Here is a 20,557-nt window from a genome sequence, read left to right on the forward strand (position 1 = left end):
GATAATTATTTTGAAATAGAGAATTTCTGTCTGATTTAATAATGGATGAAGGCTGGTAATTTCTTGACATTATACTTGATAAGTATTTGAAGATGTAACTTTATAAAAGGGCTTAAAAGATTTTTTTTATAGATGTAGACCTACAATGGAAGACTGTAGATTGAAAGTTTCGTACTTTGCTGAAATGGTAAAGATTTCGACTTACCTGAAGAACTACTCAAATGAATAATTTATTAATATGGAGAAGATGGATTGCTTATATTTAAAAGAAGCATAGAGTGGTGGAATATAATTTAGGTTCTTAATAAATTTGTTTTTTTTTTCTTTTATATATTTTACCTACTTATGTAGAATAATATACTTTGTGGAGTTAGAGATATTAATATTTGTTTACTTATATCTGAATATTATCCTGGGATTAGGTTTGGGAAGTCCGGGGGGGTGGGGGGTGGGGTTTTTTTTTTCTATAGCATTGTGTAACATTTGTGATGTTTTTTTTATGATGAAAAATAATAAAAATTTTAACAAAAAAAAAAAAAAAGAGGAGACAGTGACATGCTCCTCTCCCACTGCTCTTCTCCTTGAAACATGCTGCCCCTAATCTGAATGTAACATTGAGTCTTCATGACCAATTGACCTGCCCATCATGAATTTATCCAATCCCCCTTTTAAAGCCATTTAAGTAAGTAGTCATCACCATGTCTGGGGATAATTCATTCCTCAAGTTCATTATGCATTAGGTGGAAAAGAGGTTGCTTTTTTCTGTTTTAAATCTTTTCCCCTTTAACTTCATTGAATATGTCTTGGTACTAGCGTTTTGAGAGAGGGGAAAAAAAACTTCCCCCCTGTCCATCTTCTCCAGGCCATTCATGATTTTATACATTTCAGTCACATTTATTTTTTTTCCTCTGTGGAGTCCCAAATATGTTAGCCTCTTCTCATAAGGAAAGTGAGAATCACTTTACATTTGCTTAAATTGAATTACATTTGACATTTCTTTGACCATCCACTCAGTCTGAAGAGATCCTCGTAGACCTCTACGCTGTCATTCTGAATAATTCAAATAGTATCTGCAAGTCCTCAACTCCTGACCAGTTGCTTAACAACTGTTTGACGTTATGACAGATCTTCCGAGAGTTACTTGTGACCCATTTTCAAAGTTATGATGAACACACACACACACACAGAGGCAGTCACAGGATCACATTTTGGGTGCTTGGCAACCGGCTCATCTTTGCAGCGTTTGCAGCATCCCGTGGTCCCATGACCATAATTTGCAAAGCTTTTGCCAAGTTCCTGGCGTTTACTTCCAGTTTCCAGCAGAAAATGTCCATTGGGGAAAATGGATTTACTTAATGACTGCAGCGTTCATTTAACTAACGAAGAGAAGGACGAGGGGGGACATGATAGCAGTGTTCCAATATCTCAGGGGCTGCCACAAAGAAGAGGGAGTCAAGCTATTCTCCAAAGCGCCTGAAGGCAGGACAAGAAGCAACGGGTGGAAACTAACCAAAGAGAGAAGCAACCTAGAACTAAGGAGAAATTTCCTGACAGTGAGAACAATTAACCAGTGGAACAACCTGCCTCCAGAAGTGGTGAATGCTCCAACACTGGAAGTTTTTAAGAAGAGACTGGACAGCCATTTGTCCGAAATGCTATAGGGCAGTGGTGGCGAACCTATGGCACGGGTGCCAGAGGTGGCACTCGGAGCCCTCTCTGTGGGCACTTGCGCTGTCGCCCCAGTCCTGGGCCTTCAGCTGGGTTTTATAAAACCTTTTCGCTTTAGGCCTCCACCGCTGTGTGCAAAAAAAAAAAAGTTTCAATCAGTCAATTTCAACTTCTCGCAGGAAAAAAAAGATCTTGCAAAGTTGAAATTGATTGATTGAACTTTTTAGTCCCACCCAGTCTGCCATTACCACCCCAGCCACGCTCACCCAGTTGGCCACGCCCACCCAATTGGCCACACCCAGCCAATGGGCCAAACCGCCTGGCACTCGACGATGCATAAGTGGGTTTTGGGTTGCAGTTTGGGCACTCGGTCTCTAAAAGGTTCGCCATCACTGGTATAGGGTTTCCTGCCTGATTAGATGACCTCCAAGGTCCCTTACAACTTTATCATCATTATTATTATTATAAGAAATGCAAAAGCAGGTCCAGTCACGTGATGCCTTGACTTACAATCACAATGACTTAGGACTGTGATTGTGGGCTCATTTACAGTCATAAGTCAGTGACTACTTATACTATAGTTTATCTGCGGCAGTGGGATTCTCTTTACACAGTCCTGAGGATAGCTCTCTTTCCTCCTGCTGCTCTAAACATACAGCTTCCATCTCTAAAAGGTTGGGAAATGCTTCTCTATAGTGCGTTTCAGTCAAACTACCTTGTACAACAACCATTTGCACTTACAATGGTGATGGAAAAGTAACTGTGCAAACAATCCTTGTATTTACAACCCTCCCAGGGTTGTAAAGCGGGAAAACTGGAATAAGATATAAGCACAATCACAGTTTCACTTAGCAACCACTTTGCTTAATGACAAGAGTTGCCAGTCCCGATTGTGGTCACTAAACGAGGATTAGAATACCTGTAGAATACAGTTGAGCATAATGCCTGTTCTCTGTAACGCAGAGGCTCAAGAAACTGCTTGAGGATGCGACGAACTGGTGCTACATTTTATTTGCAACTGAATTTGTCACAACTGATCTTTACACGTGTGATCAAAGTGAAGTGCATGTGGGTCAGGATGAATAGTTTCCAGGTTGCGGGTGAGCTGTAGAATTCATTTTGCTTAAAATATCCAAGAGTTCTCTTTTCCTTTGCTCTTGTTTTTCTGATTTTTCACTCACCCTCCCTTCCCTCAATCTCATATTGGTTTCCTTGCTTTTTTGTGTGCAGGACAAAAATCTATCCTCCCTGGTGGTCCACTCATCCAAAATGTCCACTCCTCCAAGCGCATCCTTTTCTCCATAGTCCATGACAAATCAGGTAAGGCTGCATTCTCTGGTCCTAGAAACTGCCCCCAAAATTTTACAGGTGAGTGTAAATTCAGATTATAGAGTTCTTTCATATAGGACCTCTATCGCAAAAAAAAAAATCTGTTAGAAAGGTAACACTAAATAATGTGTGGAAGGAAGATAAAGCCATAAGTGATTGATCTTAGGTTTGGGATTACAGATAAATGGACTAAATAATTGGTCTAAATCAGAGGTCCCCAACCTTTTGGGCACTGGGGACCGGTTCCGTGGAGAGAGGTTTTTCCGTGGACCGGAGGGTGCGTGGTTTTGTGTGCTGCCTGCATCTCGTATACGGGGTTTGCTTGTTTATATGGACCGGTTGCTGGCATGCCGCAGCCCGGTTCTGGTCCATGGACCGGGGATTGGGGACCCCTGGTCTAAATCATAGAAAGACAAAGTTTGGTTGAATGTAAAATATATATATATAACAATAGGAGCAGTTGGACAATGGAAGCATTCCTCCACAGAAGTAGTGTCAGCCTCACTAAATAAACTAGACCAGGAAACTAACTGAAGGTAGTCCTCAATTTATGATCACAATTGGGACCAGAATTTCTGTTACTAAGTTGTTGGGGGTAGTCGTTGCTGATTTTTATGACCTTTTTTGTCAGAGTTGTTAAGCAAATCACTGCAGTTGATAAGTGAATCACACAGTTGTTAAATGAATCCAATTTCCCTCATTGACTTTGCTTGTTGGAAGCTTGCTGGGAAGGTCGCACATGGCAATTACACGATGCTGGGATGCTGTAGTTGTCGTAAATACATACCGGTTGGCAGTGCCTAAATTTTGCCCATGTGACTGGGGAGTCTGTGATGGTTGTAAGTGTGAGGACTGGTCATAAGTCACTTTTTTCAGCGCTATTGTAACTTTGAGCAGTCACTAAACAAATGGTTGTAAATTGAGGACATATTGGCATCTAGGAAATTGATTTAAGGTCATCAGAACTACCTGCTTTAAATGACAGAAACTCTTTGGAGTTTCTCAGGCCTGTACAGAGATGCTGCAAATAAGGTTGTAGGTTTTTGCAAGTGAATTCTATGTTTATTCTCTGTATTATTGTCTCCTTTAATGTACATTAGCTGGAATGAGACTTCCTTTTCTTCACATCTAATGCAAGACTATTGGGTTGGGGGGTCTGCAACTTGCCTCCTGTCAGGTGCGAAAGATCAGGTCCACATGTGAAGGTCCAATTAAACTGATTTATTGCTACTCATGTCTATGCATAGGAATATTCTCAACTAAGATTAGCAGTTGCTAGAAGTTAGATAAGGGTCAACAGAATTCAAGGGGATTGGAGTTAGTTTGTTTGTGGCTACCTAGAGATTCTAGGCTGATCCCTCTTTTGACTCCACCCCCAGGTTCTACCACTCCTAATATCAGTACTAATATTCAAACACATCTGATCTATCACCCCTACACCAGTGTATCTGGCAGTTCACAGATCCTGTCACTGGAATAGTGACGGGGTCACAAAAAGGCATGGGGCCAATTCTTTTGCTGTTATTCCCGTTTGGGGAGGCTTTTAAAGCTGGTAATGGAAGCAGTAGCATATGGGAAGCATACCTTCCCATCTTCAGTTTAATTCTACCCCAAAGTTCCTCAGCACTAGCTGAACTCCTGGTTTCCCTGTGCTCTACCTAGAGCAATATTGTTTGCACTGATTAGCAATGATTTTCCAAGCTTTCAGACTAGAGGTTTTCCTGCTTCTACACTAGAAATACCAAGGAGATCAATCTAGCACAGTGGTTCTCAACCTTTTTAATGCCGCGACCCCAACCGGTCGTAAGTCGAGGACTAAACCGGTCGTAAGTCGAGGACTAAACCAGTCGTAAGTCGAGGACTAAACCAGTCGTAAGTCGAGGACTACCCAACCGGTCGTAAGTCGAGGACTTTCCCTGCCCGGGAGCGCCGCGCATGCGTGGTTCCGCCCCCTGCGCCGGCCGAGGCGTAGCTGGCAAGCGGCAGAGACGGAGCAGGCCGACCACCAGCTGGCCCAGCTCAAGGGAGGTAAGGCACCCGCCAGAAAAGGGGAAAAAAATGGCGGACAGCCTTGCTTGGCGACCCCCGTGAAATGGTCGATCGATCCCAAATGGGGTCGCGACCCATAGGTTGAGAACCGCTGATCTAACAGGTTATGTGAGCTAAACGTGTGTTCCACTAATTTCCCTATCATATTTAAAATATGGATATTGTTTGCTCAAAATTGACAGCACTCCAGTACCTTACCCTTTTCTCACTGGCTTCTTTTCATTTTTCTGACTTGAGATAGTTTCTTATAAGCTTTTATAACACATTTTAAAGTGATGATATATTTTTATAATACACAGCTCTATTTTAATTCTTTTCTATAGATGCCAAGTCTAATTGCGGAATGTAAATATTTTTATAATACAAATACATACAGTTGAGCTTGCCAGGAACTTAAAAAAAAAATTATGTGCCTAGGCCACCCAGACTATTCACTCGAATAAAAAAAAACAGGGACTAAAACAAAGTCAGTCAGTCAAGGAAGTAGGCGTCACAAACATCAGAGTTGCTGCCGCGCAAATCTTATTTTGGAGGACAGCAGATGGACCCCTGTCAGCCCCACCTCCTGCAGAAGTGTGAGGCAACAGAATGTCAAATCATTTTACCATGGTTTTGCATTAACAGAAATGGGGTAGAGTCACAGCCCCTGCAACTCATCCCCCAAATTCTCTCAATTCTTCCCCTTTTATGATAGAGGAGAAAGAGAGAAAGAACTGAATTGAGAAATATTTAGATCAGTGATCAACTACAGTTTAGGCCAAGGTTGCCTACCTGTGGTTTAGGTGGATCTCACTTTTGACTAAACTTCAAGGGCTCACTACTCTATATGAATTCTTTCCCCTGGGCAAGATGGCTTTAATATTATCTCAGTGCCCATTTTTGCATCGCAGACCTCCCACTGCTTGGGTGTGACCTGCATAAATTTTAAAAAAGTAAAGTTCACTTGCAAAAAATGATGCATACAGCCGGTAGCAGTATCTGGGTGAGGCTGGCTGGGCCTTGTTATTATTTGAATGGAAGACCACCAGAAAATCCCAGGGCTGTATTCTACCCTGGGATCACTTCCATATTGCTGTTTAAGAAAGAACTTGGAACTGTTCATGAAACTTACTGGAAGTTAAGTTTGACTTGAAAAAAAGATTAAATCTTTTTACCCTTGAAACAGTCACCCGTGGAGACATCTGTATGAATGCAAACAAAAAACAAAACCAAAAAAAAACCACACAGTACTGCAGACTAAATGTATCTGGACTGATAATTAAGGCCTACAATTTTGGATGATGCTTGCTGTATCTGCCTTGCTTTGTGATGATTTTGGAAACTATATGTAGTAAGGGTTCCTATCTGATGTAGCCAGTGCAAAAAAAAAAAAGCCCCAGCAATGGGGTAGGAAGGCAAACAGAATCTTCTTTTGTTTTCCTAGATAAATGGGACAGTTTTATAAAAGAAACCGAAGATATCAACACCCTGAGGGAATGTGTGCAAATTCTGTTTAACAGTCGATATGGTGAGTGGGTGTGAAATTCCTGTTTATCATCTGTGGTGCTTGTGGCTGGCATATAATTACGAAGCAATTTTAAGGCAATTTTTTTCTCTTGATCCTAAGCTTTTTTAAACGAAACCTCTACTCGTTGCAACTGCAATAGATGGCTTGTGTTACGTGTCCTCTCCTTAATTCCTTCTTGGCATGGTGTTTTTTGGGGTGATACAGCTTTTAAGGAGGTTCAGGAGGAGGGTTCCATTTGAAAAGTCAGCTTTTATCAATCTCTACACTGGCCTTTCTCAATGGCAAATCCTTTGGAAGCCAAAACAGCAAGGATGTCATCTATGAGGGAAGCAGTTATATCTGTGGCAGAAAGCCAGTGCCTGTCCAGATGTTGTTGGATTGCCACTCCAACTCCTGTGCTGGGAGGGGTTGATGGGAACTGGTTTCCAACAGAAAACAGAAGACCACAGGATCCCTGTTATGTGAATATAACAAGGAATGCTTGGTTTTGTATAAATAACTTTACCATGATGATAGTTGCCCCATAGCAGTTCTTGTTTTATCCCCACCCTGTGAAAGTAGCCTGTGGTAAATTGGGTTTTTGAATCTGTAACTTGCCAGTTTTAGGAAAGACACTAATTGCTACAATTTTCTTTCTGCTACTAAGATGGCATCATCCATTATGATTATCTTCATGGTTACCTTCTGAATTATGTGAATGTTTTGCAAATATTTCTCTCTTAGCTCTCCTCCTCCCCTTCCTCCTCCTCCTCCTCCTTCTCCTCCTCCCTTTTCCCCTTCTATTTCTTCCTCCCATCCCTTCTCCTTCCTCCCCTTCTCTGGCTTTTTTCCTCTGGTATTTTGATTTTTAAAGGTTATGCTGGGTTAAACATTAAAAGATAAACAGGAAGAATACCTTTGGGATAGCACAAATGATTCGCGTTTCTTTGTATAAAGTGCACTGGTATACACAGCAATAAAAATATTTATTTTCAATAAAGGCTCAAGCATTGACCTTAATACATAGTTCAGTGCAATTATGCTCACATTTAAAATTGGATTGCTGAGGCTAAGAAACTGGGATAAGTCTAAAATGGGAGGGTGATTTGAATTTGGAATGTTCTGATATATCACTTGATCTATGAAATACTTATGGCCAAAGTAGGTAATATTTATGCAATTTATGTCGTGGGGGAGCCAATGATTACATTGGGCAGAGCAGTTTTGGAAGAGTTAAAAGTTAAAGGCTTATTTGACAAATCTATGTTATTTTGCATCTAAATTAGCAATTTCCTTTTAAAATTTAAGTGCATAATTTCTGGCAGATTGGGTTGGAAATGAAAAATAGGTATTCCTTAATCACATGCAGATTGTGGATTCTGTACAATGACCTTCTGCATAAATGATTATGCTTTTAAAAATCTTTGTTTTAATGGGATTCTGATTTGTTTGGAATTTTTTTTATGTTGGGTGGTTTTCAAAGGGGACAATGCATCATCATCATAATCATTGTCATCATCATCATTAATAAATTTATATGCTGCCCAACTCCTAGTAATCCTGGGTGGCTGTGATCCCAGCATCAGTGATCAAGGCCTGTTTACAAAACCAGGCTCACCTCAATATGGGCCATCAGCTGCCTCTGAAGTTATAATTATATATTACCTTAGATATCAAAGGCAGAGCTGGGGAATACACAAATATTAAGCTTACACTGTAGATTGGCTTAGGAGGAATGTGGTTTTGTAAATCTAGCCATTCTAGTTTGTTAATAATTTTAGTTTATCATGATATGTAAATTGCTGTGGTTTATTTAATAAATAATTAAATCATAGCTTAAGCAGTGTTTGAAGACAGTTAGTGATTGGGTTTACATAACATACTTAACTTGAGTTGTCTCATTTTCTGGGCATATCCAAATCACTGAATCATTAAATTAACCAGTGGATCTGTATAGTACATTAAGCCATAAAAAACTAACCAAGATTAAAAATAAGCAAGTACAGAGACTTATGTTTTCAACTGAACCGTGCTGACTGTACACAGCCAACATATCTCTCAGTTTCAGCCACTGGGGAATATGGACAAGAAGATGTCCAGTTTGAGGGTATTCCAGAGAAATGGAGGGGTCAAATTTGTGACACGGAAGACTGGATTGTAGAGGCCTTTGGTCTAATCCAGTGGGGTTTGTCTTATGTTCTTATTCTTCTGCCTGTTCTTATATTAAAGATTCTATGTTCTACCATGTTCAGCTGAAGCCTTGGGGCTGGATCACATGGTCCCTGTCCCGTACCGGAAAATTGCCTGTGATCCGGAAGCAGTAGAAATCATTGGAATTCCAGACAAAATCCCCTTCAAGAGGCCCTGCACCTATGGGGTCCCCAAACTCAAGCGGATCTTGGAAGAAAGGCACAATATCCACTTCATGATCAAAAGGTACTTCATTGCTTGAGCATTCACATAAGTGGATGTTGGAAGGAACTGGGAAGTTTGGGACCTTCCATTCCAATCAGTAGTATCCCTGGAGAGGTCAAAAAAGGGTGTTATCTCTATCCATTTTGACTTTTCACACACACACACACACACACTCCTCCCACACACACTTCTGATTCCAGTGGAAATAAGGCTTTGTAAATGGATCTAGCATTTCTCCAACTTTATTTTCTTGAGGCAAATTTCAGAATTTGTCAGCGTTCACCCAAAAAGGCAGCATAAGTTTGTATTACAGTAGAAAAACATGCTCAATTTATGGTCCCACAAATCTGGGAATCAGCAACGAGATTCAGCATCTTAGTTATCTATCGACTTGATACATTTTAAAAGTCACTTTCTAATAATCATAAAGAAGTTCAGCTCTCTTTCCATGTGAGAAAGAATAAAAATGGTTATGTCATTTTGGTAAGTTTGTGACGTGAATTGCCGATTGGAGGGCGGTGAGGTTTATCCCCATATTAATTACAGATGGATGCTTTTTATTGTTATTTTTCCCCTTCTTTGCATCTGAATTATTTCTCCTTCCTCTACAGGATGTTTGATGAAAGAATTTTTACAGGTATGTCAGACATTTTCCCCAAAGATCCTGTCAAACAGAATGCAGCTAGAAACTTTGAAGTTTTTTCCTTCTCTGAATTTTTTAAAAAATGTATTACTATTATTATCTGTACTAGAGCAGGGTGTCAAACTGCTGGCCCACGGGCCGGTTGCATCATGTGGAGGCTGCACCCAGTACAACTTTGGCAATGCAAAAAAAGTTGCGATACGTCGCAACATGTCACGTGACGTGGAGAGTTTGACACCCATGTTCTAGAGTATGGAATTCTTCATGTGACACTGAAATGTGATTTGCTGTTTGGTTTGAGTCATAGCAAATTGGCTCAATTTGGAGAATTGGAGAGGCTTGTGTTAAACTTATTAACTGTACCTATGGTTTGTTGTAAGCAGTCCACTTTATAACCCAAGGCCTTAATCTGTCTCATTTAGTAAAGTAATTAAACTGCATAATAAAATTATTCACAGTTTTTCAGAATTGATTGCTTAGCTGAAATGCTGTCCACCCATGGTTGAACTGGAAGAAAACAATATTGAGATGAACAAATTGGAAGGAATAGAGATTTCCCTGTTGCCAATCCCTATCTTGCCTTCCCAGTCATTGTCAGTCACCTGATTTCCCTCCAAGGTAACAGGTGACAGAGAGGAACAGATTTTGCCCTTCAATGTGTTAGAATAAAAAAGTGCAATTTTAATACTGGAACTTCTAAAAATGACTTAAGCTTGACTCACTTCTAGACTGGGAATGAGTTGGTGGCAACATCATGGGATCACAGTAGAAAAGAGGTGTTCTCAAACTAGGTTGGTGTTAGGTTAGGTTGAAAGAGGGAAATCTTCAGTCAGAAATGAATATGAAATCTTCCAAACATGGTCATGTGAGGGAAAACTAAAAATTGTAAATGAACTTAAGACTTATTTTGATTCAAAATTGTTTGATGATATTCTGCTAGGAACAAGTTATCTAGTGCAGAACAGGTAAGAGATCTTAACATCTCTATCTTCTGACCCAAATACCAAATATGATTCTTCTGCTCCGTAGAGCAATTCTGTAAATAAATGGAATTTTCAGAACCTCCCTTGAGTGTGATGAAGCTTTTCAAATCCATTGGAAAGGATTTGGGCCTTTTTCTTTTAATGAGAAGTGGATGCCCAAATTTCTCTCCCAAAGGCCTATGGAACAGTTTTCATTATAAGCTCTACCAATAATGAACGCATCTTCCCCAAATGGCAAATTGGAAGAGATGAGATTATGCTGTGACATTAGCACTGATTGATTAATTATGTGCCATCAAGTCACTGTTGACTCATGGTGATTACATAGTTTTTCCCTAGAGCAATCAGAGTCCATTGTGGTCCTTTACATTTTCTAATGCTTGATATTGGTTTTAAGAAATTCTGAAGGGGAACATTTTTCTTCCTTTCTCTGGAGGATGGCATTTCTTTGGAATAATCTGCTTGGTCATAGAATTGTAGAGTTGGAAGCTATCTTAATGATTATTCAGTCCTACCCCTTGTTCAAAGCAGCCTCCACAAAAACATTTCTGATAGATGACTATCCAGCCACTCCCATTCTTCATGTTGCTGATGGATGCCAAAAGGGCAAAACTTTCAAAGGACTAATGCCTTGATGTGTCTTTTAGACCATATAGTTCTTCTTTCTTCTAAATTGGGCAATAGCAAAATATATTTCTTTTTCTTTCCCTATGCTGCCCATGCTACCAGGAAATAAATTTACCAAAGATGCAACCAAGATTGAGCCATCAAGCCCCTCTGGGGAAGTCTCCCCCGAACCACATAGAATGGCATTTCTTGATTTAGCAGGGACTTCTCAAGGTAATCACAGGTAAGCTCATTTTTATCTTGTTTAAATTGTGGAGTATAAAGACCATGGTGTATCATTGCTGGGATATGTAGCTGATAAAATACTGCCTCTGGTTATATTTTAATTAACATAGCTGATACATATTTATAAATTTCTTCCATGATTATATTACTTTTTAAACCAAATAGTCCAGCAGCCATCATGATATATTGGGACAAGAGTTGCATACTTTGATTATACTTTGTGTTAAGAAATACATCAAGCCATTATATGGGAAATGAATGGGATTCCAATGACTTTATTAAAAGCATGAATTGTAAAGCCACAAATACTTGTTACTTGCTTAAATGTGTTCTTTCTTAGTTGGCCTATACCTGTGTTTCTTAGAAATATCTTTGTCTGTGATATTCTGTCACCATCTTGTTTTTTTCTATGTTCAGGTCACTAGATGGCAGCAGATACAACCATCCCCTCTTTGCTGCCATCTAATGGTCATATTGTCAGCTTAGATTTGGCAGCGTTGTTCTTGATAAAATCAAGAAAAGAATTACACTAAATGTTCATCCGTATTACTTAAATTTCAATCTCAATTTTTCCCCAGAAAGCTGTTTTGTTGATACAATGGCCCAGTGACATGATTAAGTTAAGAGAAAGACGTAATTCCATAAACCACTGAACAGGGATATTTATATACATTTATTGCCTTGTCAGTTCTATTGAGCTCTTATAAAATAAATCAATTTTACATCTCAGTTTGCCAAGCATAAAGACAAGATACTATGGTAATATAGTCAAAGATTCATTGCAGTTTAGCACAGGAAGTATTCTTCTATCTTAGAAGACTTTATTCTTTTGAGAAGGATGTGAAGGAAGGATTAAAGGGTTAATATAAATAGGATGAAGTATTTTCCTATCCTTCAGCCTTGAATACTTTATTTGACTGACAGATTCCAGATCCAAATGATACTTAGAAGAATGCAGAATGCAAAAAGAATGCAAAGAATGCAACACACTGAACCAAACTAATTTTGGTCAACTTATGACCAAAAATGAGCCCAAACTTTAGGTTGCTAAGTGAGATACTTGTTAAGTGAGTTTTGCCCCAGTTTACAGCCTTTCTTGTCACAGTTTTTAAGTGAATCACTGCAGTTGTTAAGTTAGTAACATGGTTGTTAAGAGAAACTGGCTTCCCCATTGACTTTGCTTGCCAGAAGGTCTCAAAAGGGGATCATATGACCCCAAGATGTTGCAGCTGTCACGAATATGAACCAATTGCCAAGCATCATGTAACCATGGGGATGCTGCAACGGTTGTAAGTGTGAAAAATGGTCATAAGTCACTTTCTCAGTGCCATTGTAACTTCAAATGGTCACTAAATGAATGGTTGTAAGTTGAGGTCTATCTGTAATCTGTAAATCACAAAACCTGCTTGATCCTCCTTTCATTTGCTAGGTCTGAAAAATGGCCCATGTCTGGAGACTGTGAACCAGGTAACTTACCAGCAATCACTGCTTTGTTCAAGTAATGGTAAGAAGAAGATAGGAGAGACTGTCTGCATTTGAAAATAATATTGAGTTAATCATGTAGCGTTGCCGTAGTTTTCATGATTTAATGTAATGAATTATGTACTATTATCTATTTATTTATTTGTCCAATTTAAATAGCTGCTGAGCTCACAAATCACATGACTATAAACATATGACTTAATAAATGTATTAAGCCCATTAGGGTAGTAGATAACCAGTAACATAAAGTTAAGATTCTCTTTAAAAATGCCAAGCATTGGTTTGCCTAGAACAAAGATTTTGATCCTCATGACTATTATGGAGAAGAATTCTAAAGGAGCTGAGAGGAGCTTCTTGCCTTGATATATATCCTTGCCCTTCTTAAATTTGATATATGGGTTGGGGTTCCAGATTCAATTTGTATATGTTCAGGAAGAGGTAAGTAAGGCTCCTAGCAGGAACCACAGGCAGTTACCATTGATTGCTATGATCTGAACCTACTCTAAGGCAGCTTCTGCATTCCTGTTTACATAAATCCTTTATTCAGCACCATGAGGACTAGAGTCTTACTTTATTTTTGTACAGAAGAGCTATTAACTCAGTTGTAGAGTATATGTACCAGAGTTCCCTTCAGTAGATGCAATGCTATATAAATTTATTCAATAAATAAATATGCTTCTGTACAAAAGATCTACGTTCAATCCTTGGCATCTCCACAATGGACTTGGAAATGCTCCTGAGATCTTCAGCCTTTATTATAAACTACTTTAGGTGTTTTAAAAATAAGAAGGTATACAAAGTTGCAAATCAATAAGGGAGACGGAGAGAGAAGAATAAATGGCCCAACTTAGTATTTTAATTGATTATACTGCTTTAAGTATCACAGTAGAGATACTTAAGATGTTGAAGAATCATTTCTTCTTACAGATTTCATAGTTTCATTTGTCTAAGAAGCTTCCTATGTCTCTTCCTGCTCTCTTGTCTCTGGGTCTCTCTCTTTCTCTTTTTCTTCTGTTCCAAATTTTCACTGTTGCTCTGCTTCCCTTGATAGGTACCTCAGGAGAACTGGGAGGGATTAAACGCATCAAAATAGAACCAGATGAAGTGGACATAATTCAGATCACTGTTCCAGGTCAGTACATAACACAACAGAAGATTCCCTAGGCCAGTGATGGTGAACCTTTTAGGGACTGAGTGCCCAAAAACTGGCCCCGGCCCCGACCCTGGCCCCCACCCCTCCTGCCTGCAGGGCCACTCACTGCCTGCAGGGCCCGCCGCAGATCACCCAGGCAGCCCAGCTGCGCCATGGCGGCCACACCCTCTGCCCGCGCCCCGCAGCATCAACTGTGCGGGAAGGGGCGTGAGGGCAGAGTCTTGTCTACGCTGCCTGGCTGCCATGTCCTTGGCTGTGCTGCTCCATGTGGGCCACGCTTGGGGGTGACTCTCTCCAGGGGGGCTGCTGGTGAGGAGGGGGTCATGGAGGGAGGCGAGGCTGGGACAACGGCACGTGTGCCCACAGAGAGGGCTCCGAGTGCCGCTTCTGCCACTCGCTTCTGCCATAGGTTCGCCACCACTGCCCTAGGCTTTCTCTTTTCAGACTTATCCTGACTTCTGTTAGATTTTGCTACACCCAAATATCTAGAGGTTGACAGGTTGAACCCTCAAAAAATCTAGGCCAGGAATTAGCGATTTTTTCCAGGCCAGGTCCTCAAACCAAATCTGGAGTTCTGTAAAAAGTTAACGGTACTCTCAAACAAGATGACTGAAGTTTGGCAAGATTTCAGAAAATTGGTCTCTTTTATTGTGATTGCTTATTCAAGTCCTGACAGGTGTCTTGATATTGAGGGGCCCTGCCTTGGCAACCGCTGGTCGATGTGTAACTAGTCTGGTCGACCAGACTAGATAAGCTAGTTTGGTCTAGTGGTTTAAGGCACCATTCTAGAAACTAGAAGACTGTGAGTTCTAGTCCTGCCTTAGACGTGAAAGCCATCTGGGTGATTTTGGACCCGGTTACTCTTTCTCAGCCCAACCCACTTCACAGAGTTGTTGTGGGGAAAATAGAAGGAGGAAGATTAGATATGTTTGTCGCCTTATGTTATAACAATAATAAAAAGGTGGGTTTTAAAAAAATCTAAAATAAATAAGCAGTTCCATTTAAGCATTCTTGTTTGGGATGGAATATCTATCTTGAAGGGCTAAGAGGCACCTTCCAAGCAACATGTGAGCATTCTGGAATCCTTCCTGTCCCAGCAGTGATCTGAATACCAATGATGCTACAGGTTTTAAACGAGACCTGCTGCCTCAAGTGGTTCGGTCCCTTGGGCCAGAGCTGAATCACCAACCTACTTAAAAGCTGGCACTAGATTGCCACGTCTCCTCCATCTCATTAACAGATCCTGCCCTCTGGGGTCACTGCCAATTGCTTGCCACTCTTTGCCACAAGTTGCCATTTGTCATCCCGAATAAATGACGTCTCTGAAGACTTCGTATGATAGGAATTGCACTTGGAGAAGCAGTGATAAGCACCAAGTGTAACACTTTGGTTTGCTGTTACATGGGAAGACTTCTTGTCACCGGAAGTTTCAACTTTCACTTGGGTCGAGGCATTTTCAGGGACTCCGATGAAAGAAAGATATTCATTTGATCCAAAAGCTGGGTGATGAATCAAAATAACACGAACGAGCATGCTAGCTTTTGAATTCTCACATTCCCTTTTGAGCTATTTTTGCTGAACCCTGTAATGCTGCCAGGCAGTTAAGGGATTTGGCCTAGGGCCATAATTGTTTTTTTCTATTATTTAATTAGTATTGCACCTTTCAGTCTGAAAGGACATCTTCTATGTAGCCTATCACAGGAAGAGCGAAAGGCCACCTGTCTCGTGATAAATGAAAGCTTATTCTTATGGTGACTTCAATGCAAGGGGGGAGTCAGATGAGAAGACCTTTCTATCAGCATCCTCCTCATTCAAATACATCTTTCCCTTTACTCACTCAGCTATCAAAGGACAAAATAGGGGACCATAAGGGGGCTGTATTTATTACACTTACAGGCAGTCCTCGACTTACGACCATAATTGAGCGCAAAATTTATGTTGCTAAGCAAGACAGTTGTTAAGTAAGGTTTGCCAATTTTATGACCTTTCTTGCCACAGTTTTTAAGTGAAACACTGAAGTTATTGACCTGGTTGTTAAGTGAATCTGGCTTCCCCATTGAGTTTGCTTGTCAGAAGGTCACAGAAGGTGATCACATGACCCAGGGACATTGCGATCATCATAAATATGAACCAGTTGCCAAGCATCCAAATTTCAGTCATATGGCCATGGGGATGCTACAATGGTCGTAAATGTGAAAAATGGTCATAAGTCACTTTTTTAAATTGCCATTGTAACTTTAAATGGCCACTAAGCGAATGGTTGTAAGTTGAGGACTACCTGTAATAGGTTGAATTTATGTCCACTGAATGGAGGATCAGCAGCAATTATCCTGTTGAATTTTCACACTAGGCTGGCGCGATGAAATTGCTGCTTGACTATACTATAATCTCAAGGAATCTTTAGACATTAGAACTGAAGAAGCTTCTTGGATAAGAAGTGAAATGTTTTCAAAGGAAAAACCCAAGAAAGTCCAGTTGCCTTTTGGAAAAAGCATCTTTGGGACAACCATGACCTGGATGATTGAGAATCTCCATAGGCACTCAAGGAATCTAGTCCCCTTCGTAGAGAAATGTTATATAAGTAGCTGACCTGAAGTGATCATTTTCATGGCATTCTAGTAATTAAAGCATTTGATAATTTCTTCTGAGAATTAAACCCTGCAGTTACTGAGAAACCAGATTCAAGGCTAGGCAGTCCTAAATGGATATCACAGTGAGACAACAAGTGAATTATTCTTTCCTGAGACAGCTTTGCAGATATTTTCTACAATAGCTGACGGTAAGATGCCTGGAAATGGCATCTTACAATAATATAACAAACTTGTTTAGCTTCCTAAACCAAACCTGGGGTCAAATAAAAAAGCAAAAGCTGAGAGCAAGACTTAGCCCACTCAGCCTTCGTTTGATTCCGAATGCCAAGAAGTTAGGAAAGAACTAGTTAGGCAATTCAAAATAGATCCAGCTTTGCATTCTATATAGAAATTTGCTGAAAAAACAATATAGACGCCTCCAAATTAAAAAATGAGAATTTTCTAGGATCTCCTGGTAACAGCTCATAGTGGCATTATAAGCTAGGAATGTGACCTTAACTTGATGCTTAATAGTTTCTCGTCATATCTAATCTTCTTTCATACTTTTACTGCAGTGTGAGATCACTTTAAGGGAGTCCTTGGTGCTTTCTGAGCTTAGTTGTTTTCTTGCAGATGTTTCATTACCCAAACTAAGTAACTTCATCAGTGCTGCACAAGGTCCTTTTATTTCAGCTGTGAGCTACAAATATTCTCTATGCAGAGCCATGCGGAATCAGGAATTCTGGGAATTGGAGTCCACAGGTCGTAAAATTGCCCACTCCTGGATTAAAGTTCTGCAGAATTCTGATCTGTGACTGTGATAAAGAACTGACTAACTTATTCAGGCTTCATGTATAAGTTACACGAGAACACGCCTAATGAAACAATGTGGTTTAAATTCCACAGAAAACATGAATATTATAATTGAAGGAGTTGGTTGGTTTAGTTTGAAGAAGAGAAGTTCGAGGCAAGGCCTGATTTGAAGATTTTTTTTTAAAAAAAACACATTTTATTGGTTTTTTAAATTCTTAAGAAAGGGTACTCAAGACCCGCCGTGGTGTTTGGGTAATCAAACATTCAAAAGTAAAGACATATACAGTATAAACAACTCAACTCAATACATTCACTGTCCCCTCTCTATTTCCCTCAAATAACATAATAGGTTTAAAATATTCCATTTCTATTTTAAATTTCTATTACTACTAAACCTGTTTTATAACTTTATCAATTTACAATTAACCATAAACAAATTTAACTTTAAATCAACAAATTATCAATTCTAATTCTTAATCTCTCACATCCCTCATTTTATCACCAATCTCATTTATTTCTGATTTGAAGAATTTTTAATAGGATAGGAAATAGATTTGCTAACTTTGTGCTTACAAAATGGTAAACCCTAAACAAAAAAACCCACAGTTGCTGTGTCATATAACATGCTGTGTCCAATGAATAAACTGAAATTATGGGTTAACCTGATGACTTGGGTTATAAATGCATGCTAGATTGTAAATTCCTCCTTAAGAAATAGGTTGGGTTAATGTAGTTGATTTCCAGGTCTTTCCCAAATGTTAACAATTCTGGATTCTAGGATTTGACTATAGATAAATTAAAACAATTCAAAGATAAATCTATCTTCAGTTTCTTTCTTTTTTGATTGGGTGAATTTGTATCTACCTTTCTCCTTTCTTGAGACATTCATTGTCAAAGCTATATATATATTCAAAAGGTCCAAAGCTAAATATATATTCATATATTGAATTTTGAATGCATATGATAAAAACCACACCGCCATAAATGATATGAAACTGGATTGGTTGTGGCAAGTTCTCTCTTCTGAATAGACCTGTTTGTTTTTGGCCTGTTGGTTCCCCTTTCTCTTCTCCTGTTCTTCTCTATTGGAAAAAAAAACCTGTACAAAATCAAATATGAAAATGTCCTCTGATGCCAGGAAAACATGTATTTTAGCACCATACAAGAAAAAAAAAAAAAGGACAAATGGATGCTGCCATTAAAAAGGCTCTTTCCCTCAAATGTCATTTAATTGCTTGCAGAAATATAACCACAGCAATCCAATGGGTAAATACTCCTCCAGAGTGGTGCAGTTAAATGTTTAAGCTCAGAATGGCTTAATGGTGTACAGTAGGAAGTCTTTGAATAATCTTGTGTAAGACTTGGAATAAGCACCATCTTATTAGTACTATGTAAAGAGTGTTATATATTGTAATATCTGTAGCTGTAATTTTAAAAAAGAAGAAGTGAAAAGAATCTGACACATTGGATACTATGCTGTCCACTCTGTGAATGAGAATTTTCTTAGTAAAACAAATCAGAAATTTCCTGGAAAGAACATGTTTTGAAGACTTGGTCTCTTGCTGATTTGGGGTGATTAAAGCCTCCCACAGCTGAGACTGCCTGCTTCTCTAAAAGTCACCAGGATAAGTGTGTTATGTGAGCATAGCAGGGGACAATAACCAATAGTTCCGTGGGATAGTAAATAATTTTTTTTGATAACCATCTAAAGTTCCCTACTATAATATATGCATTTTTTCAATGTAACAGAGTACTTTCTCAAAAAACAATTATGGGTTTGTTTTCTGCTCAGTATCAGCCTTCTCTGATTTTCAGATAAAGGCCCCAGCATTGATTTGCAGCATGACGAAAAGCAAATGGAAGGCAAAGGTGAGTTTGTCTGGTTTTTAAATACCAAAATAGTCACCTGCACCTTCAGTGAATCTCTTTTGTGTCTGAGCATTTAATATGAAAAGGGGAATGGATTTGTTTTTTTAAAAAAATCTTGTTGATTTCTTTATACAGTGGGAGAATGGAAAGTCACTATCAATGAGATGGGCAGCATATACGTTTAATAAATAACTAACTGTAGCCTTGGGCCTCTTCTTAGCTTTTAAAAATCTCCAAATTTATACTACCCAACTTCAGCAGCAGAAAATCTCTCCTTCTATATATTTCTCTCTTTGGTTGAGTTTTTTTTTTAATTCTTCTTAAAATATATTCTACTATTTATTTCCCTTAATTACCTGTGAACGGCTGGGGATCTATTTGAAAAGGAGATTTATTCTGAAGACACAAAATTCAACACAGGTGTAAATAACTGCAAACGTCTCTGCTGTCGATCCCTCTTTTCTTTTATTGTGATTTTTTTAAAGGAAGAGTTGGTGAACTAAACCAGAATCGAGTCGTGGTGTTGCTTGGTGTAGGGAGTTTCTGCAACTTTGTTTGCAGTGTATATAATCCATTTGATTTCAGTGTTGTCCATCCAGTAATATTCACATGTAGGGACATTTTGTTATTTTGAAGAAAGAAGTTATTTACTATAACATTGAATTTACTATAAATATTGCATTGGGCTTTATTTTGTAAACTGAGGCCAACTTTTCACATTATTCCAGAAGCTGCAGGTAGTCTTCAACCTACGACCACAATTGAGCTTAAAATTTCTGTTGCTAAGTGAGACAATTGTTAAGTGAGTTTTGCCCCATTTTACGACCTCTCTTGTCACAGTTAAATTAGTATCATGGTTGTTAAGTGAATCTGACTTCCCCATTGACTTTACTTGTCAGAGGGTCACAAAAGGTGTTCACCTGACCCCTGAGACACTGCAACCATCATAAGTACATGTCAGTTGCTAAGTGTCCAAATTTTGATCACATGACAGTAGGGGTGCTGCAACAGTTGTAAGTGTGAAAAATGATCATAAGTCACTTTTTTTCAGTACTGTTGTAACTTTGAACAGTCACTAAATCAACTTTTGTAAGTCGAGGAGTATTTTATTTCTGTCTTTAACATTCTAGCCTTCTTTACTTAGTATGACATCTCTTTTTCTAACTTCTGAGTCAACATAACAATTCCCCTTCTATTTCCTTTGGATCATGGTCTCGGATAACCATAAAGTTATATGGCTTGCTC

General features: G+C 39.1%; 1 protein-coding gene across 1 annotated transcript in view; it reads left to right on the forward strand.

The window, feature by feature from the left end:
- The window catches only part of GTF2IRD1 (GTF2I repeat domain containing 1), an 80,197-nt gene that overhangs the window by 18,215 nt on the left and 41,425 nt on the right, over positions 1–20,557 (forward strand). Inside the window, exons 8-15 of the mRNA XM_029285511.1 lie at positions 2,899–2,988; positions 6,470–6,553; positions 8,785–8,968; positions 9,559–9,584; positions 11,303–11,423; positions 12,855–12,892; positions 13,959–14,039; positions 19,259–19,312. Of these exons, the coding sequence (XP_029141344.1) occupies positions 2,899–2,988; positions 6,470–6,553; positions 8,785–8,968; positions 9,559–9,584; positions 11,303–11,423; positions 12,855–12,892; positions 13,959–14,039; positions 19,259–19,312 (678 nt within the window). The remainder of the gene's footprint in view (positions 1–2,898; positions 2,989–6,469; positions 6,554–8,784; positions 8,969–9,558; positions 9,585–11,302; positions 11,424–12,854; positions 12,893–13,958; positions 14,040–19,258; positions 19,313–20,557) is intronic.

Source organism: Protobothrops mucrosquamatus, unplaced genomic scaffold (assembly GCF_001527695.2).
Source record: "Protobothrops mucrosquamatus isolate PMUCROS unplaced genomic scaffold, P.Mucros_1.0 scaffold1796, whole genome shotgun sequence".
NCBI lineage: Eukaryota > Metazoa > Chordata > Lepidosauria > Squamata > Viperidae > Protobothrops > Protobothrops mucrosquamatus.